The sequence below is a fragment of the Haliotis rubra genome, unplaced genomic scaffold (assembly GCF_003918875.1).
Source record: "Haliotis rubra isolate DU_JTF1 unplaced genomic scaffold, ASM391887v1 Scf423, whole genome shotgun sequence".
NCBI classification, from domain to species: Eukaryota; Metazoa; Mollusca; class Gastropoda; order Lepetellida; family Haliotidae; genus Haliotis; species Haliotis rubra.
This window is the reverse complement of record NW_025767106.1, coordinates 509,885-529,353: the sequence shown is the minus strand read 5'-3', so window position 1 is coordinate 529,353 and position 19,469 is coordinate 509,885. Positions and strand designations below refer to the sequence as shown.

The 19,469-nt window shown below is 46.6% G+C and overlaps 1 protein-coding gene across 1 annotated transcript in view; it reads left to right on the top strand.

The window, feature by feature from the left end:
- The window catches only part of LOC124288742 (phosphoribosylformylglycinamidine synthase-like), a 198,754-nt gene that overhangs the window by 22,070 nt on the left and 157,215 nt on the right, over nt 1–19,469 (top strand). The window contains 5 exon segments of the mRNA XM_046725271.1: nt 5,493–5,597; nt 7,864–7,989; nt 9,754–9,934; nt 11,182–11,265; nt 12,122–12,274. Of these exon segments, the coding sequence (XP_046581227.1) occupies nt 5,493–5,597; nt 7,864–7,989; nt 9,754–9,934; nt 11,182–11,265; nt 12,122–12,274 (649 nt within the window).

Here is a 19,469-nt window from a genome sequence, read left to right as displayed (position 1 = left end):
TCGCATTATTGGCGCTTTTAAAACCAACTATTACTTTCCGTGGGTAACCTTCACGTAGTTTTTCAATGTTTTCTACGTGTTTATATGCTGCTGGCTGCCGCTACCTAACATGTTTGCGTGTTTGTTTCAGGCTTTTCATGCTGCTCGGTCTGTGGGGAAGTATCCCCGGGCCACAGTCACTCAGCTGGCGTGGCCTGTCTAGAGAAGACAGGCCATGAAGCAGACTCATGTGCAATTTGTCTGGCCTTTTCCCCGGGCCCAGAAGAGGCGGGCTGCCGGCACACTTTTCTACCGAGAAATGCGTGAGGCGGAGGGGACCTGACGCAGGTTCCCCGCCAAAGACCAAACGTGTCTCCAAAGGGAAAAAATCCCGTGGCCCTTCCCCTCTCCTGCCACCGGAGTGGTTTTGACATGTCACTTATGGAGTCTATGTTTCAGCAGCAGATGGACTCGATGAAGTCCTTCGTCCGTGAGTCGGTTGGAGGTCTCCGCAGGAGTTCTCACCCACTCCGGACGGGGGCGGAGAGTCCGGGTGGGATCGCCGGCAGCTGCTCGATCCCTCAGCCTTGATGCGCTCTGTCGATCCGCTGCCTCTGGCTTCGATCCGGACGCCGGGCTGCTCCGGGAGAGGGAGGTGCTCCCAGTCCCTCTCGGAGCTTGCGCGCTTGGGCCGCTGAGTATTCCTGGTATTCGGTCCTTGCGCACACCCGCCCCATGAGAGCGGAGGCACCAGTTCTGCCTGGCCTGCCTCCAGCGCCTCGGGACCGGGTCCACGACGCCGGCTGGCGCTGGCGACGGAGCAGTCGGTCTGTTCCTCCCTTCCTGTGGTGCCCAGCGCTAGGCAGTCCACCGGGTCGGGGTTAGGGTCCTCTTACGGAGGAGACCCAGCCTCTGACTCGGGCTCGGACGCCGAGGCAATGGAGCTCGGGGAGGTCGAGGAGCATGACGGCAGCTTCCCTTTTGCTTCGGCCTTGCGGGAGGTCCGGCAGAGAATTGCCGAGGGCCTACCCCAGGCCGCGGTGCCTGCTGGTTGCGTGGACTCGACTGAGTTCCGCTTGCCTGGTGAGGCGTTTGCCCCTAGGCAACCTGGTGAGGCGTTTGCCCCTTCGCGGACGTGGTCGATCCCCTCTTGTCTGGTACCCGAGTCAGGTTTGACTTACCTGAACTCGTGCGGCGCTACCAGCTTGGGGAGGATTCCCTGTTCGTCGTGCCGATCGTTGACGAGTGTGTTTTCACTTCCGTCGCCCTGGGGGGAGGCTCGGCTTCCTCCGAGCAGCTCCGGCTGCTCGGCAAGGGCTCCTAACTCCACCTTTTGCCCGCTGGCGCCCTCGCGGCACGCGCATCGGACCTACGAGGGAGGTCTACCGGAACGCGATGCAGCAGGTGCGGTGGCGGTCCATGAGGCCTACCTCTCCTCGATACAGAGGTCGGCCCTGGAGGCGAGGGGCATGCTGGCGACGATGTCGCCGCGATGTCGTGCTACTCCGCCAGCTGTCGGAAGTTCAGGCTCACCGCCGCCGACTCTTTGCGGTCTGCTGCGCCGACGGTGATGTGCGCAGTCATGGGGATGCGCCGCTGTGGCTGTCGACGCCTAGGTACTCGACAGCAACACAGCAGACCTTGCTGGCTCTCCTTTCCGCCTGGGAGCCACCTCTTCCCCGGGGCACAGCAGGTCATACGGGAGGCTGCCGCTGCAGCTACCTCCTTCAAGGATTCTAAGGCCTTGTTGGAGCACCCGCTGGTGTCTCGCCCCAGCTCCCGTGCCACCTTCCTCCGCCGGGGTGCAGCCTACACCCGAGTCTGCCGGCTGGCTTCGGCTGCTTGGTAGGGGTAGGCGGAGGAGTAGGTCCGCCAAGGGTAGGGGCAAGGAGCAGTCCTCGACTAGCTCCCAGCCTTTTCGCGGGCGCGGGAGGTCTGCCCCGACCTCCCGTTAACCCAACAGGCTGCCGCTCAAGCCGTGTGTCACACCCAGTCAGCTCCGCTACTAGGGTCCACGCACGCGCTCCTACCCCATATCCCAGTGGGAGGCGGCCTCTCTCTATTCCTGCCGGAATGGGAGAAGGCTCGGGGACTGTGAGACTGAGTTAGACAACCAGACGGCCATGTCGTACATCCTGAAGCAGGGAGGCACGGTGTCCCCAGCGCTCCTCCGGGAAGCGTGGGACTTTCTCCTCTGGAGCGACCAGTACGATTGTCAGGTACTCCCTGTTTATCTCCCGGGGCTGGAGAACGTGCGAGCAGATGCGCTCTCTCGCCGGATCCTGGCCCCGCACGAGTGGATGCTCGACAGGCAGATATTCACAGTAATCTCCCAGTTGTAATGGGTCGCTCGAGGTGGATCTGTTTGCGCCCCGGCGGGGCGATCAGACACCCGTGTTCTGCTCTCGGAATACCGGACCAGAGGCGTTGGCTGCGACGCCTTCCCTGTTAGATTGACGGCAAAGTGCTCTGGGCGTTCCCCCGCTACCACTCATTCCCCGCGTCCTTTCACAGCTGTCCACCCAGCCAGCTCGGCTACTTGTGCTACTGGCACCGCTTTGGTCGTCACAGAGCTGGTTTCCGGTAATTCTCGTGGTTTCTGGCTCAGCCTCCTGTTCTATTACCTTTGCTGACCGGACATTCTCACTCAGAACGGAGCTTCCCACCCAAATCCACGGATTCAGTGGGTGGCTTGGCCTCTGTCAGGTCTAACCTCGAGGCACGCTGGAATTCTGCAGCAGTTGCAGACACAATTCTGGCTTCGAGGCGGGGATTCGACAAACGCTCAGTACGCAGGATAGGTGGTCCCGCTATGCGCGCTGGTGTTCAGATAGGGCATTGCAGATCCCTTTTCTCTGCGGATTTAGTCCGAGTATTGGAGTTTTTGCAAGCTCGTTTGGAAGAAGGCCTGGCGACTGACCATTCGTGGCTACTCCACCGCTATTTCCACTTTTCACACCCCTGTCGATGGTGCTCTTCTGGGGCAGCACCCTCTCGGCAGCTTTCTAGCTGGCGCTGAACGGATTCGACCTGCTCTCAGGCGAACCAGTCCACCTTAGGATTTGTCGATCGTGCTCGATTGGCTGTCCGTCCCACTTTCTCACACCTATCGGGCTATTTCCATTCAGTTGTTGACCTGGAAAGCTGTGTTTCTGGTGGCGGTAACATCTGGTCGAAGAGTCGGCGACATACATGCTATGTCGTCCGACCCGGCGCTGACTGTGTTTCACACGGATCGTGTCAGCATTCGCCTCCCAGATACTTACCGAATCGAAGGTCGATCACGCTTCCATGTGACAGCTCCTATCGAACTTCCTACTCTTACCCAGCCTTCCACATCGGGGACCACTCCTACGAAAGCACTCACCCGCTGGATGTCCGTGAAGACGCCAAAGTCTATATCAAACGAACGCAGGGGATCCGCACGGGTACCCAGCTGTTCTGTTGTTACGGTGGCGGAAGGCTGGTCTGCCAGCGCAGCAAGCAAACTTTGTCTCGCTGGCTTGTTTCGTGTATTTGTGCCGCTTATCAGGCTAAGGGCAAGCCTCCCCCTGAGGGGTTGAAGGCTCACTCGGTCAGGGCAGTAGCCGCATCAAAAGCTTTTGCATCGGCACTCCCCATTGAAGAGATCTGCTCTGCCGCTATTTGGAGCCGGCCAAGCACGTTTATACGCCACTATCAGCTCGATACGCATTCACGTAATCGTGCTAACTTTGGCCGTACTGTTCTCTCCAGTGGACAGTGTCCTGCCACCCTGACCGAGTGAGTCTTGGTTTATTGGTTTGTTTTGACGCTGCTGTACAATAAGATTCCATTATTGACATGTCTGCTACGAGCACTCAGAGAACCTGTACCCCCTTTCGATTCTCTAAGGAGTTACGATATCGTTAGTGAGTGGTATTTTTGTTTTCCCCCTACGGTGCTCTCATGAAGAAGCCACTTAGTGGGTCGGATTTCACTGACATTCGCACTACGTGCAATGTCTCATTATGCTAGAGGTCGTCTTTGAGCACAAATCCTCCCTGTCAGTTCCCCTCCCATAATGCCTCTCGCGAAGCTTAAACTGGGTCGAGTGACAGGTGAGTGTTATGGCGCCTGTTCAATTTTTTTCCATGATACGATCGCTATATTTTGTGTGTGCTTGGACAGAATTCCCTCCTCCCTGGCCTCCGGTCTTTGGGAGTCTGTGTTTATGCATAATATGTACCCCAAGGACGATCTCTCTGAAAAAGAATTTCCCAAACCTGCAGAGGTTTTAATTCTTTGAAGAGAGTCGCCCTTGGGTAGGGCCCCACCCACCTCCCCAATTCTGTTCACTGATGAGAATTCAGCAGAAGGAATGATGATAATGGGTCTAGGAGCCTACCCAGTTAGTGCAATGCGCTTAAGGGAGGTAACTCCGTGAGGTAGGGTCCGTGATAATAAATAAAAGAGTTTATTTATTGTACAATCTTTTTATTCAAAAAACATTGATACAACTGTCACAGGACATTTTTCAGCCGGAAAATGCATAATATGTACCCCAAGGACGACTCTCTTCAAAGAATTAAAAACCTCTGCAGGTTTGGGAAAATTTTAGTTTGTTAACATACATGTTCACCTTGTCACAAACCATTCGCTGACTATCTTCATATTTGACACAAAGCATCATCTCGGGAAGGTGCAGGTTGACTGGTCATGCTTTTGTTGACATTTAACTTCATCTTAAACTACAGCCTTCACTTTCATTACTTTTTAAGTTTGATTTGATAATTTGCGGCTGGGGATTATGTCACCTTAGTGACAATACTTGTTTGTATTGCTGTGGGGAAATATCCTTTTCATGAATGGTTTACATTATATCGACAACAACCCTTCAAGATATCAACTCTGGTTATCTTTACCTTTCTGCCATGAAACTAAAAGATCAATCAAAATACACTGTGTTCAACACAAACTGCTTGATAGAAACAATCTCTTGGGACAGATTGCTTAGAACATGAATGATTTCATACAAACATTGTTCACAGTAGATCATGATAGTCGTCATAGAGAGACACAAGTATCAAAATATGTTGATGTATCTTAGCAACCCTACTAATTGTTGGGAGAAGTTATAATGCAATTTGGATAAATATTTGCTGTGATTCATCTTAGTGATTTTTATGCCAGTAGTAAGTGTTTGGTGAATGCTGCCCCCTTGTAGCTGTAAGATGTCCTATTAGTTTGCCATAGGGTGAGGAGTATATATATCCTTAAGTTACATCTTCTTTCCTAGATAAGTAACAGTAGACTCGAAGTGACCTTTCAGACAAAATGCAGGAAATTGATCCACTTGCCCACCTCACAGACAATTTATATACATAACATAACTGGGAGAACAACAAGTTTGATGCAAGTTTCAGACTGACTGACAAGTGGCTTACTACTTGATGGATATGGATAGCTGTACTGGATATGGATAGCTGTACTGGATATGGATAGCTGTACTGCAGGAACTGCTGCTGTGACAGTATGGTGTGTTTGTGTTTCAGGTTGATCGGTCGGTGACGGGACTGGTCGCCCAGCAGCAGTGTGTGGGTCCGCTGCACACACCCCTCGCAGACGTGGCCGTCACCGCTACCTCATACTTCGATGCCGTGAGTTGTATTAATGACATTCATCTGGAGATTACAGCCTTGACACGCTGACATTGAGGCAGGCTTTGGGCAGTCAGCTACTTCTGTATATACTGCCTTTTAATTCTTTAGAAAGTTCCATTTGGGATTCTGTCAAATGAGGGACGGTGGAGTGGCCTAGCGGTTAAAGCGTTCACATTTGAATTTACTTCTTCTGTATTGCAATTTGAACTGAACCACATCACCAGAGCAAACAACCTCATCATTTGCAATAAGGGGTGGTGGAGTAGTCTAGTGTTTAAAGCGTTCGCTCGCCATGCCAAAGACCCGGGTTCGATTCCCTACATGGGTACAATTTGTGAGGCCCATTTCTGGTGTCCCCCATCGTGATATTGCTGGAATATTGCTAAAAGTGGCATAAAAATAAACTGACTGTCAAAAGACTGGCACATGTGGGAAATCACATTAGATCTCAGCTGTTACTAGATCATGCTGTCTTGGTTGCCCTGGCATAACTAATGTTCAGTGTCTGTAGAAGTGTTTCCATGGTAACAGGACCCATACAGAAGATTTAGCTTCATGGCTTAATTTATCATTTTTTAAAGGTCACATGCAACCAAAAAATCAAACATAATTAAAACACAATTATCACTTATTCATGACATATAATATACATTGCTGGTTACGAAAAAATATATAAACAAAATTATAAGCGTACAATCGCAAATCAAAAGTGCAAAATTGTGTACTTCGGTTTACTTCCAAGGAAATGAAGCAGCCGGGATACTGAACCCAGTCAGAGCGTGTGGGTGTGCACTCAAGTGTAACGGCTGGTTCATTTGCAGATGCCTTCACGGCTAATTGTGTGTGTATATATATAGAGATGTTGGGTTTTGTAAATACATGCTCATTGTTTGTGTATAACATTTTGCAATCAACAGACATCATAACATGTCATGTGTTCAAGTATCACACCTGCCTGTCTGTCTAATTACATAATGTGACAGAGACCGAACTCGGGCCATAAATCGATGCATTTTGTTTATGGTGTATAGCCTGATTGGTGTTAAGTTCAAATTGCATGTGGTCAGTGATAGCAGCTGTGTATTGAATATTGTCATTAGCAGACAGGCAGGCAGACACACAGGTGTCAATAAAACAAGACATTGAGTTTTGTCTGTGACAACGACATATCTATATCACAGTTAGAAATTCTGTCAACTCTAAATAATGACATTGCTTTTAAGTATCGAACTGAGAGATGACTCGGTAAGAAGAACGTGTGGTGAAATAGACAAATGAAATTATATAAACAGTTAATTTACTGTCATAACATATCAAAGCTTCTTCGTGAGATATCAACAAAACATTAGAAAATAGCTCACACCAAAGCCTTCACCGGTATTCACCCGACAACCGCTTCCAAGCTGCACTCGAACCTATTTACTTTATCGTGCTATGAAGCAGCCCAGCTGTTGAAACCCGTTTTCCCCAGAAAAGTCTGGGAAAATTAGTGAAATGTTTGAACTCCGATTTCGCGCGTTTTTTTTCATCGCGTTATTTTTCAACTTTATAAGTTGAATTTGCATTTTTGACGATTTGTTTCGGTATGTCCATACCGAAAGGTATCAGAATCTGCAAAGTTGTGTTTTACGTTGCATGTGACCTTTAACTTAGTGCTAACTTAAAACAATAACATAGAATTCAGGATGGTGTGAACTTTATGAAAAAGCAACAACAAATTTTGAAGTAATGATTTTAATTAGACATATTTTTTATCCATTGATATTGTATAATACCACCTATAGCACAACACAACCTTCAAGGCAAATCCTTTCTAGAAACGTTTAAAATGCATAATTTGAACTTTACTTCTGTATTGCAATTTGGACTGAACCACACCACCGGAGCAAACAGCCTCAACATTTGCAATAAGGGGTGGTGGAGTAGTCTAGTGTTTAAAGCGTTTGCTCCTCACACCGAAGACCCGGGTTCGATTCCCTACATGGGTACAATGTGTGAAGCTGTGATATTGCTGGAATATTGCTAAAGTGGCATAAAACTAACTCACTCACTCATTTGCAATAAAAGACATGCTTGTCCTCCATTGTTTCCTCTATATAGTTTGTTTAACGGTTAGACAGATGACACATTGTGAGCACCTCATCCATGTTTGAGTCAGCTCTAACACTAGACATAGGGTACAGGAGACGTACAACACTATCTTTATAGTGCCTGATAACTGGCAATGGAATCCTGTATACAATGTCAACCGATCCGGTTTCAGGTTGGTGCGGCAACCGCCATTGGAGAGCAGCCAATCAAAGGTCTTATCAACCCCGAGGCCGGTGCCCGGATGGCTGTGGCCGAGTGTCTCACTAACCTCATGTTTGCCAGCGTCACAGATCTCAAGGTAGGACATTTTGAATGTTTCCAAAACAGACATCCAACAACTGGGAAGGCAGTACTTTTTCCATGTTTTCTTTGCTTAGTAGTTCTTTCTCTGTGGTCCGATTCATTTTAGTTGACCGTAGAGATTGAAAACATTAACATACAAGCAACATATACCTATTGAGACAAGTCAGCCTTTTAGCAAAATGGCTCCATGATATCTCTTAGGAAGGGGGACAACTCTTGTACGTTTAGCTGAAAGGGATTTTTGACCACAGCAGCTTGTGAGGTTAGTGAATGGTTTAACATTTGTGGTGACGTGCAGGCAAGTAATGGGTCTTGAAAATACTAACAACTACAGAATAAGATACACTCTTTGATGTCACAGGCAAAGAATTTTTCAATTCCAGTGTCATTAACTTCAGCAGCCATTTCTGAATGAACAATTTGATGAATTCATGGAAATTAGGGTTCGCTCCCATTATGCTTATTCCCATTATCATTATAATGATTATGATTACTAGAGAAATATAGGGTGAAATGTGCTTAGGGACCATTCATAATTGATTTTTCACGGGAGGGTGGTCACCCATTTTGTTTTAGGGAAGGGGTGGTTGGGTGTCAACAGTTTTGTACAAATGTAGTAGGGGTGGGGGTGGGGTGTCAGCAATTTGTACATAAAAATACAAAAAATATAGGAAAGGGAAGGGGGGCATTGATTTTGTACATGACATGCAGGGGGGTCACATTCAAATTGTACATCCTTCTCAATAAAAATCATCATCATCATCAACACCCCCCCCCCACACCCCCAGCCATAAATTATGAATGGTCCCTTATGTACAGAATTATGGACTCCTGTTGTCATGCAAAGGTTGCATTATCGACATTAACTTGCCTCGTAATTGTATTTTGTCAGCATTTGACACAATACTTGACCAAATTTAAATGTATGCATCAGAATGGGGATTTGTAAATAGGACTGTTTTTAAAAGAGTACTTAAAACAATAAATGAGTTCATACCTGTTCATAAACATATTGAAATTATAAACTATATCAGAATTATATGAAATTAAAATGAAACTGAAGTATAACCTTTACATTTAAGTAAGGGTGACCATGATAAACCCTTACAGTCATATTATGTGACTGTGTTACTGTATGTTTCTTGTATTCCATGCTTCAACACGTGGGAGGCATGAATACACATGGGGAGAAGGCGACAATAAGTGTAGCACATATGCCCAATCTAGAAAGTATGTTTAACACCATCACTGCACATAGAGTACCTTCCCTCCTCCTGTTGTAGCAGTGTGTGTGGACCCGTGAAGATCTGGGTTAGAATTGATCTTTAGTAACCCATGCTTGTCGAAAGAGGCAACTAACGGGATCAAGTGGTCAGGCTTGCTGACTTGGTTGACACACGTCATCGTATCCCAGTTGATCGATCGATGCTCATGCTGTTGATCACTGGATTGTCTGGTCCACATTTCGAGTTTGTACAGGCCGCCCCCATACAGCGGGAATTATAATTATTATACTAATATTTGTGTAACGCCAATATCCAGCTCAGCTGCTCAAAGGTGCTTTTGATTTTCCCTTGATGTTAAACTCAAACGGAACATTGTATTATCAATCCCAACTCCCTGGGGATCATACAACTCTTGCGGCCACTAGGCTCACAGCTGGGTGGACTGGGACAGTCACAGTTTTGTTGCTGTGTACAGTATAAAACTGAAGTCACTCACTCACTGTAGCAGTGTATGTTCTGTTTGCGTGCACCAGGACATCAAGTGTAGCGGCAACTGGATGTGGGCGGCCAAGCTGCCAGGAGAAGGCGCTGCACTGGTCGATGCATGTAAGGCCATGTGTGACCTGATGGGCAAGATCGGCATCGCTGTGGACGGAGGCAAGGACTCCCTCAGCATGGCAGCACGGGTCGGGGAGGAAACTGTCAAGGCACCAGGTGAGGGGGGCGGCAAGGAAATGCTTTTCAAACCAATCAGTTTTTCTGACCAGCATGACAGGAGTTATATTTGGAATTACAATTTCTTAGCTACAAATTTCAGTAATCTTGGTGTAGACAGATAGTGTCCGAGTCATCTGGCACCAAATCACCAGCACTTGTACTTTGTACTTTGTACTTTGTACTTTGTAATTTATGACAAATATTTGTTACATTTGACCACTTCCAGCTTTGTGCATTCATAGCAAGGCTTAGTGTTCACAATGTGTGACTGAAGAGGTGTTCCATATTGTGTTTATATTTGTCTAGGGTGACAGTGATCTAATGGTGTGGTGTTTGCCTCCTAAGGAACAGAATTTGAATACTGTAAACATACATTTTTTCGCTTGGTGCAAATTTCGAGGAATTGACAGTTTAGACTAAATCGCGTAATCAGTAATTGCCGGAACTGCCAGCTGTCTCTTTGGCCGCCACTAATAGCAATGAAAACAAACAGAGTGGCTTAACCTGTCAGGCGGCGTGTATTGCTTACTCACAGGAAATCCCTACCTGCGCGATATTTACTGTGATACGTTTACTCCCGGAAGTATTAAGTACTTAGGAAGTGAGATATCGTGATGGTACTAGTATACTATATAAAGAGATGAAAAACACATCAGTCTTATGTTCCGAATTCTGACGATCTGACGATGGCATTGCGAATGTGGTTAAAGAAAGCACCTACCCCTAAGACACCTGGACTTCCAGACTTTGTGATTTCATTTCGTGATATGCAGGAATAAATATAAATAAAGTCTTAATGAATAAATAAAAAAACTACTGCTGTATTATTTGTTTCCGAGTCGTTTCTTGGTAATCCGTTTTGTATCAAACCATCTGTCACTACAATTGGTCAAAATAGAAAATGTCGGGACATGTTAAGTGTGATTCTTTTATGCTACTATCAGTCGTCATTTTAAGATTCCCGTAGATTTCTGTCTTCAAACTTGATGTGTTATGGTAACAACTCACAGGTGAGCGTGGGTAGAGTCTGAATAAATGAAAGACTTATTCGCTGTGTATAAATTTTTGCGGTAAAATAGTTTGCGCGAAAATATCACTTGCGCGATATATAATACGTTTACAGTATATTTTACTGGAAATCATGTACGTAACCCACAATAATAAGATATTTGTTCCTATGCACAAAACCCAGATGCCATTTTGAAAAGGCACATAATAGGCTCATGTTTCTTCTTTTTTAACAGGAACGTTAGTGGTCTCCTCCTACGCTGCTTGTCCGGATGTCACAAGAACAGTGACCCCTGACCTCAAGTGTCTCGGAGGGGAAGGTAAGGTCACATCTGCATATCAGAGTCAGACTTCTCCATGTGGCCATTCTCGGACAATTCACAAAATAAATGTTAGGCTATGCAGACATGAATAATTCTGATTTGTATTGAATGTGGTGTTAAGTATGTTATATCTTCAGATGAATATAGCATGTTGTGTATCATCAACTGAGGGATCGGGTGGTTAGGCTCTCTGACTTGGTTGACACATGTCATCAGTTCCCAATTACGCAGATCGATGCTCATGCTGTTGATCTCTGGATTGTCTGGTCCAGACTCGATTATTTACAGACCGCCACCATATAGCTGGAGTATTGCTGAGTGCAGTGTCAACATGCCTTATTTTATCACATTTATATACATGCTTCACCTGTCAGTGATATATGAAAAGAGAGCAGTGTGGAACGTTTACGAAATTGCTCCATCACACTGCTTAACACCTTTATTACACACTCATGTTGTAACAAAGTATCACTCTTGTTGCAGTACCAGACATGGGGTTTACTGCAGTAACCTTTGCTTATGCCAACATGGGGAAAGATATGCACTCTTCATTTGGCAAAATCGAATACGTAGCAGTGCTGTTAGTCACAAATTAGGAGATCAGGAAACCAAATCCGATGTGAAAGAGCAAGCAAATCACATCACATAGGGTGAACAAATTCGGTCACAACATATTGCCTAAAAACATGCAAACAAGCTCCCTTACATGCCGAACTGAGAGTATTGATCATGAAGTAGTTTATGATGGCTAGACATTGTAGAGTTGTCTGTATGGATATAGGTTATAACTGATGTTTGAGATGTGGTTTTATGTATCACAACATATTTTAACGGTGTCTGAAATCTTGAACAGGTACGCTGTTATACGTGAACCTGAGTAGTAGCGTGACCCTGGGTGGGTCTGCCCTAGCACAGTGCTACAACCAGATCGGGGATGACGTGTCGGACGTCCTACAACCGGAGCTCCTGGTCTCGGCCTTCAGAGTGATGCAGACCCTCCTTGAAGGTAGGTCATTGTCAGACTAGACATGTTTCAGGCTGTCAACTATCCAATGCTGCAGTCAGACTACATAATTGCGGGCACATAATTAATTTCAAATGATGCGTTTAGATTTAGATCAAATTTAGAGCTATTATAATTTCGTTATATACCTCTGATTTTCCAACACAGTATGTTTATCTCCTAATTATTTCTATGGATGGCCTAATATGTTTAAACTTAAACAGCTATTTTCAATAAAGAAAACAAAACATTTGAAAAACATCGCTAATTCTTTAAATGCCTTGTCAAATGAACTGAAATTGTAAAAGTGTGCTGAAATTGTAATTTGATGACATCCCTTGAAATTTTAGGGAATACATGAAATCCCTGGGGGTCACGAAATCACTGTCTCTTTTAGGCATTGCGTGAAATGCCTGGTTTCACACATCCCCTGTAACATATTTACAGTGGAAACCTGATAAGTAAAATTTCAAGGGACTCGCCAAAATTCTTTACTTATCAGGTATTTTTCTTATCCAAACTTATCGAACCCTACAAATGTCAACCATTGGCGTGTGTGTGGATACAGCAGAATAACATAAAACATTTGTAAGTAATATGACATGTTTTATTCCATAAAATTTCATTAAGTTTAGTTAGTTTAGTAATACATTTATAAAAATACAATGTAATAAAACGTCAAACATAATCAAACAAAATCGCGAGATTGCTCAGACATTTTAGGCAGTTTCCACTTTATGTATGTCCATCTTTTTTTAAACCAGATCCTCGTCCACTACTAGTTGATGAGGCTTCAGTTTTATGAAAAACGCAGAATGAGCTAATGCAGTGGTTTTGTAGTAAACCAAGTTAACTTGTCAGATTCAGCTCTGGAAATATAAAAATACTATTAAAATATCTGATGGATTTATTACACCAACCATATCACATAGTATTAATATGAATTACACATTAATATGATGTAAATGGAACAGTAGCTACAATTAAATGCAAAAGTATAACTGGTCATATTACAATATATACTTACTGCCTCAACAAATTGCCATGATATAAAGTCAATATATATATATACAACATATACACCTGTAACATGTTATAGTTAGGCTTATGCTTCCTCAGTGAACTATAGAATTTAGTACTTTATTGGGTTGTGTCCGAACCAGGATTCGAACCCACACTCTCGGAGTCAAGCATCTTATTGCCAGCACATACAGTCTAACCCACTCTGCCACCACGGCTGACTTTGTGTGGTTGAGTAGGTTAGACAGCTGACTTAATGTCCTGGCAATTAGGTGCCTGCCGAGTGTGGGTTCGAATCCTGCCTGAGACTCAAACCCAACAACAGAAGAACTGGAATCTGTAGTTTACTGAGAAAGTGTTATCCCAAATATATCATGTGTTACATTTGACACTCTCTGAATGGCATTGTGTATTCACAACATATACACCTTACTTACCACTGTGTGGCAATGAGCTGGCAGCAAAGTAGCGGTCAACACTAAACAGGATAACTGTCTTAACCTACAGATGGTAAACAATATAGTCACATAGGCAACAGGAAATGGTCAATAAACTAAAATGATGTCCAATAATCTTTTCATATGTAGTCACTCAATCTTAAGCGGCGGTCACATCGTGCGGACATGCACGTAGTTGACTGTAGTGGGGGATGAACGTAGTAGATCGTATTTGACCACAGTTAAATGTAGTTAAACGTAGTTAGGTATAGTTCAACACAGATCACCATAGTTATGAGCATACTTTAAACTTCAGCAAACCCAGGGTTTAGCAGTGGTTAGAACAAAAACAATTTCAACATGTTCAATATATCTCTACGGTTAGCTTGAATGCCAAGACCGTACCAGTACCGTAGTTTGAACGGGGTTGAACATGGTTGACCCTAGTTCTCCCTAGTAGACGGTAATTGACCCTACTGCACTGTTGTGTTGACTGTAGTACACTGTGGTAACATGGCACTACGATTTACTACTACTTCCAACCTACTTCACCTTATTTCAGTCTAGTTCACCGTAGTGGCACTGCGGTGAACTGCGTTCAAATGATTACGGTCAACAACGTTCATGACCGTAAGATGTGACAGCGGCTTTAATCTACATGCATTCACTCATGTAGTTAGTGATATTTTTGCACTGATTTATAGGTAGTTTTGATAATAATTTTAGTTAAGAATAATTGACAGAACTTCAAAGCTTGTAAAATATCTACGGACCCGATGAATTACAAAATATTATCATTGTACAAAATTGCCCACATAAATATAAATAGTACACATGTTTATCATTTGCTTAAAGCGTAGTTAGGTATAGTTCAACACAGATCACCATAGTTATGAGCATACTTTTAAACTTCAGCAAAAAAAACCCAGGGTTTAGCAGTGGTTAGAACAAAAACAATTTCAACATGTTCAATATATCTCTACTGGTTAGCTTGAATGCCAAGACCGTTACCAGTACGTAGTTTGAGCGGGGTTGAACATGGTTGACCCTAGTTCTCCCTAGTAGACGGTAATTGACCCTACTGCACTGTTGTGTTGACTGTAGTACACTGTGGTAACATGGCACTACGATTTACTACTACTTCCAACCTACTTCACCTTATTTCAGTCTAGTTCACCGTAGTGGCACTGCGGTGAACTGCGTTCAAATGATTACGGTCAACAACGTTCATGACCGTAAGATGTGACAGCGGCTTTAATCTACATGCATTCACTCATGTAGTTAGTGATATTTTTGCACTGATTTATAGGTAGTTTTGATAATAATTTTAGTTAAGAATAATTGACAGAACTTCAAAGCTTGTAAAATATCTACGGACCGATGAATTGCAAATATTATCATTGTACAAAATTGCCACATAAATATAAATAGTACACATGTTTATCATTTGCTTAAAGCGTAGTTAGGTATAGTTCAACACAGATCACCATAGTTATGAGCATACTTTAAACTTCAGCAAACCCAGGGTTTAGCAGTGGTTAGAACAAAAACAATTTCAACATGTTCAATATATCTCTACGGTTAGCTTGAATGCCAAGACCGTACCAGTACCGTAGTTTGAACGGGGTTGAACATGGTTGACCCTAGTTCTCCCTAGTAGACGGTAATTGACCCTACTGCACTGTTGTGTTGACTGTAGTACACTGTGGTAACATGGCACTACGATTTACTACTACTTCCAACCTACTTCACCTTATTTCAGTCTAGTTCACCGTAGTGGCACTGCGGTGAACTGCGTTCAAATGATTACGGTCAACAACGTTCATGACCGTAAGATGTGACAGCGGCTTTAATCTACATGCATTCACTCATGTAGTTAGTGATATTTTTGCACTGATTTATAGGTAGTTTTGATAATAATTTTAGTTAAGAATAATTGACAGAACTTCAAAGCTTGTAAAATATCTACGGACCGATGAATTGCAAATATTATCATTGTACAAAATTGCCACATAAATATAAATAGTACACATGTTTATCATTTACTAGTACCCAACAGCTTTCTTATATTTGAAAATTGTATTACATGGATGGACAGGTGGGTGGATGATGGAAAATGATGGAAAACCATTATCCATCTGGATACTATGCATTCTTTTTCAGAGAGATCGTCCTTGGGGTACATATTATGCATTTTCCGGCTGAAAAATGTCCTGTGACAGTTGTATCAATGTTTTTTGAATAAAAAGATTGTACAATAAATAAACTCTTTTATTTATTATACGGACCCTACCTCACGGAGTTACCTCCCTTAACGCATGCGCACCAACTGGGTAGGCTCCTAGACCCGTATCATCATTCCTTCTGCTGTCACGGCCCTGAACAGACGTTCGTTGAGATTACCTTTCATGAGCCGTACGGCGCTGTATTTTAAGATGTCTGAGACACCACCTGTATGTTTGGTTTTATTTGTCACAAAACAATAACAGTAAAGACCTTACAGTGGTTGTTTTCATAATTGTGACTTTGTATAAGTACTATCAAAATCGCCAACCTTTCCCGTGGTTTACGCAAGTTTGCTCTGCCATGGCGGGAAGTTTAAGCGTGCAGCGTGGTGCGTAATATTGCGTTTAAAACCAACTATTACTTTCCGTGGTAACCTTCACGTATTTTTCAATGTTTTCCTCGTGTTTATCTGCTGCTGTACACAAGTTAACTAACATGTTTACGTGTTTGTTTCAGGCTTTACCTGTTGTTCGGTCTGTGGGGAAGTATTCCCGGGCTGACAGTCACTCCCAATCGTGGCCTGTCTGGAGAAGGCGGGCCATGTGGCTGATACATGTTCAATTTGTCTGGCCTTTTCCCCGGGCACAGAAGAGACGGGCGACCCGACACCCTGTTTTACCTTGCGAGATCGTGGTGGCGGAGGACCTGGCGCAGGTTCCCCGTCAAAATCTAAGCGGGCGTCAAAAAGGAAAAATCCCGTGGCCCTTCCCTCTCCTACCACCGAGTGGTTTTGACATGTCTCTAATGGAGTCGATGTTTCAGCAGCAGATGGACTCAATGAAGTCCTTCGTCCGTGAGTCGGTTGGAGAGTCTCCGGCAGGAGTTCCTCGCCCACTCGGACGGGGAGTGAGAGTCGAGGGTGGGATCGCTGGCGCGACCGATCCCTCAGCCTTGAGGCGTCTGTCGATCCGTTGCCTCTGGCCGGATCCGGGCGCCTCGGCTGCTCGAGAGAGGAGGTGCTCCCAGTCCCTCTCTCGGAGCTTGGCGCTTAGGCCGTTGAGTATTCCTGGTATTCCGGTCCTTGCGCACACCATTATGAGAGCGGAGGCACCAGTTCTGCCTGGCCTGCCTCAGCGTCTGAGACGGGAGTCCACGCCGCCCGGCTGGCGCTGGCGTGGAGCAGTCGGTCTGTTCCTCCTTCCTGTGGTGCCCAGCTGGAGGCAGTCCACCGGGTGGGGTTAGGGTCCTCTTCACGGAGGAGACCCAGCCTCTGACGCCTTTCGGGCTCGGACGCCGAGGCAATGGGCTTCGGGGAGGTCGAGGAGCATGGCGGCAGCTTCCGTTTTGCTTCGCCTTGGGAGGTCGGCAGAGAATTGCCGAGGGCCTACCCCAGGCGGTGCCTGCTGGTTGCGTGGACTCGACTGAGTTCGGCTTGCCTGGTGAGCGTTGCCCTAGGCAACCCTCACAGGCGCAGCTCCGCATTCTGCCATCGTTGGTGGCGGGACGTGGTGATCCCCTCTTGTCTGGTACCGAGTCAGGTTTGACTTACCTGAACTTCGTCGCGGCGCTACCAGCTTGGGGAGGATTCCTGTTCGTCGTGCCGATCGTTGACGCGTGTGTGTTTTCACTTCCGTGCGCCCTGGGGAGGCTCGGCTTCCTCGGAGCAGCTCCGGCTGCTCGGCAAGGGCGCCTCACTCCACCTTTTGCCCACTGGGGCTTCCCTGCGACGCCGCGTGCGGACCCTACGAGGAGGTCTGCGAACGCGATGCAGCGGAGTGCGAGTGGTGGTCCATGAGGCCTACCTCTCCTCGATACAGAGGTTACGGCCCTGGAGGCGGAAGGGCATGCTGGCGGCGATGTCGCCGCGATATCGTCTCCTCCGTCAGCTGTCGGAAGTGCAGGCTCACCTGCGCGCGACTCTTCGCGGTCTGCTGTGTCGGCGGTGATGTGCGCCCAGTCATGGGGATGCGCCAGGCTGTGGCTGTCGGCGTCACCGGTACTCGGCAGCAACAGCAGACCTTGCTGGCTCTCCTTTCCGTCTGGGGCGACCCTCTTTCCCCGGGGCACAGCAGGTCATACGGGGAGGCTGCCGCTGCAGCTACCTCCTTCAAGGATTCTAAGGCCTTGTTGGAGCACCGGTGTCGCCCAGCGCTCCGATGCCACCTTCCTCCGCGGGGTGCAGCCTACACCGAGTCTGCCGGCTGGCTTCGCCGCTTAGTAGGGGTAGCGAGGAGGAGTAGGTCGCCAAGGGTAGGGGCAGGAGCAGTCCTCGACTAGCTCCCAGCCTTTTACCAGCGTAGCGGGAGGTCTGCCCGACCTCCGTTAACCCAACAGGCTGCGCTCAAGCCGTGTGTCACACCCAGTCAGCTCCTTCTACTAGGGTCCACGCCGCAGCCTACCCCATATCCCAGTGGGAGGCCGCTCTCTATTCCTGCCGGAATGGGAGAAGGCTACCAACAACAGCTTAGGTGCTGGCCACGGTCAGCATAGGCCATCTCCCACTGTGGGCGCGAAGTCCGCCCGACTTCACGGCATCCCAGCCGCCTCCGGTGCCGTCATGCCAAGCCAGAAAGCGGACATATTCTGTAACGAAGTTCAGGCTCTGCTGGACAAGTCCGCCAATCAGGCGCGATTCCACCGGAGGAGGAACAGAAGCGGGATTTTACTCCACGTACTTCTCGTCGAAGAAAGAGCGGCGGGTTCGATCGATTCTCAACCTCAAGGGGTTGAATCGCATGCTTTCAATACCATCCTTCAAGATGGAACACTGCGCTCGGTGATCTCATCTGTTCAGCCCGGCGATTGGCTCCGTCAATGCGACCTAAAGGATCGCGTATCTGCGTAACGCCCATACATCCCTCGTTCAAGCAGTACCTCCGGTTCTCTTCACGGCGGGGATGTATTACCAATTCAGGGTGCTCCCCTTGGCATATCGACTGCCCCAAGGGTGTTCACCAAGCTCATATTAGTCCCAGCTACCCTAGCTTCGGCTCGCTAAGGAAGGCGTTGTTACCCTTACCTAGGCGACTGGTTGCTTTCGGAGCACTAACACAGCCAGCGAGTCAAGATGCTACTCACACAGTGATAGTACATTCTAACTCGACTGGGGTGGATCATCAACCTCAAGAAATCCGACCTGGTACCCACCCAGGACTTGGTTTTCTTGCCGGCTGATTCAAGCGAACAAGGATCTGGATTTCCTTGTCGCCCGACGAGGTCACCAGAGTTCGGAGATGGTATCTTCATTCCTCTCCCAGCCCCAGGGCACCAGCATACGGACTTGGCTCCGTCTACTGGGCCATATAAGCGGCGGCGATCTCTGTAGTGTGGCGAGGCGCGTTTGAATCGTCCCATACAGCAAGCTTTGGCTCGGCTGTGGACTCCTGCGGAGGATCTGGGCGCTTGTCTCTCACAGTCCCAGTGGTTGACACCTCACCTTCAGTGGTGGACAAATGTCGGGAATCTCACAGGGGTTCCCCTTGGAAATCCCGGCGCCAGCTCTCACGGTTCAGACG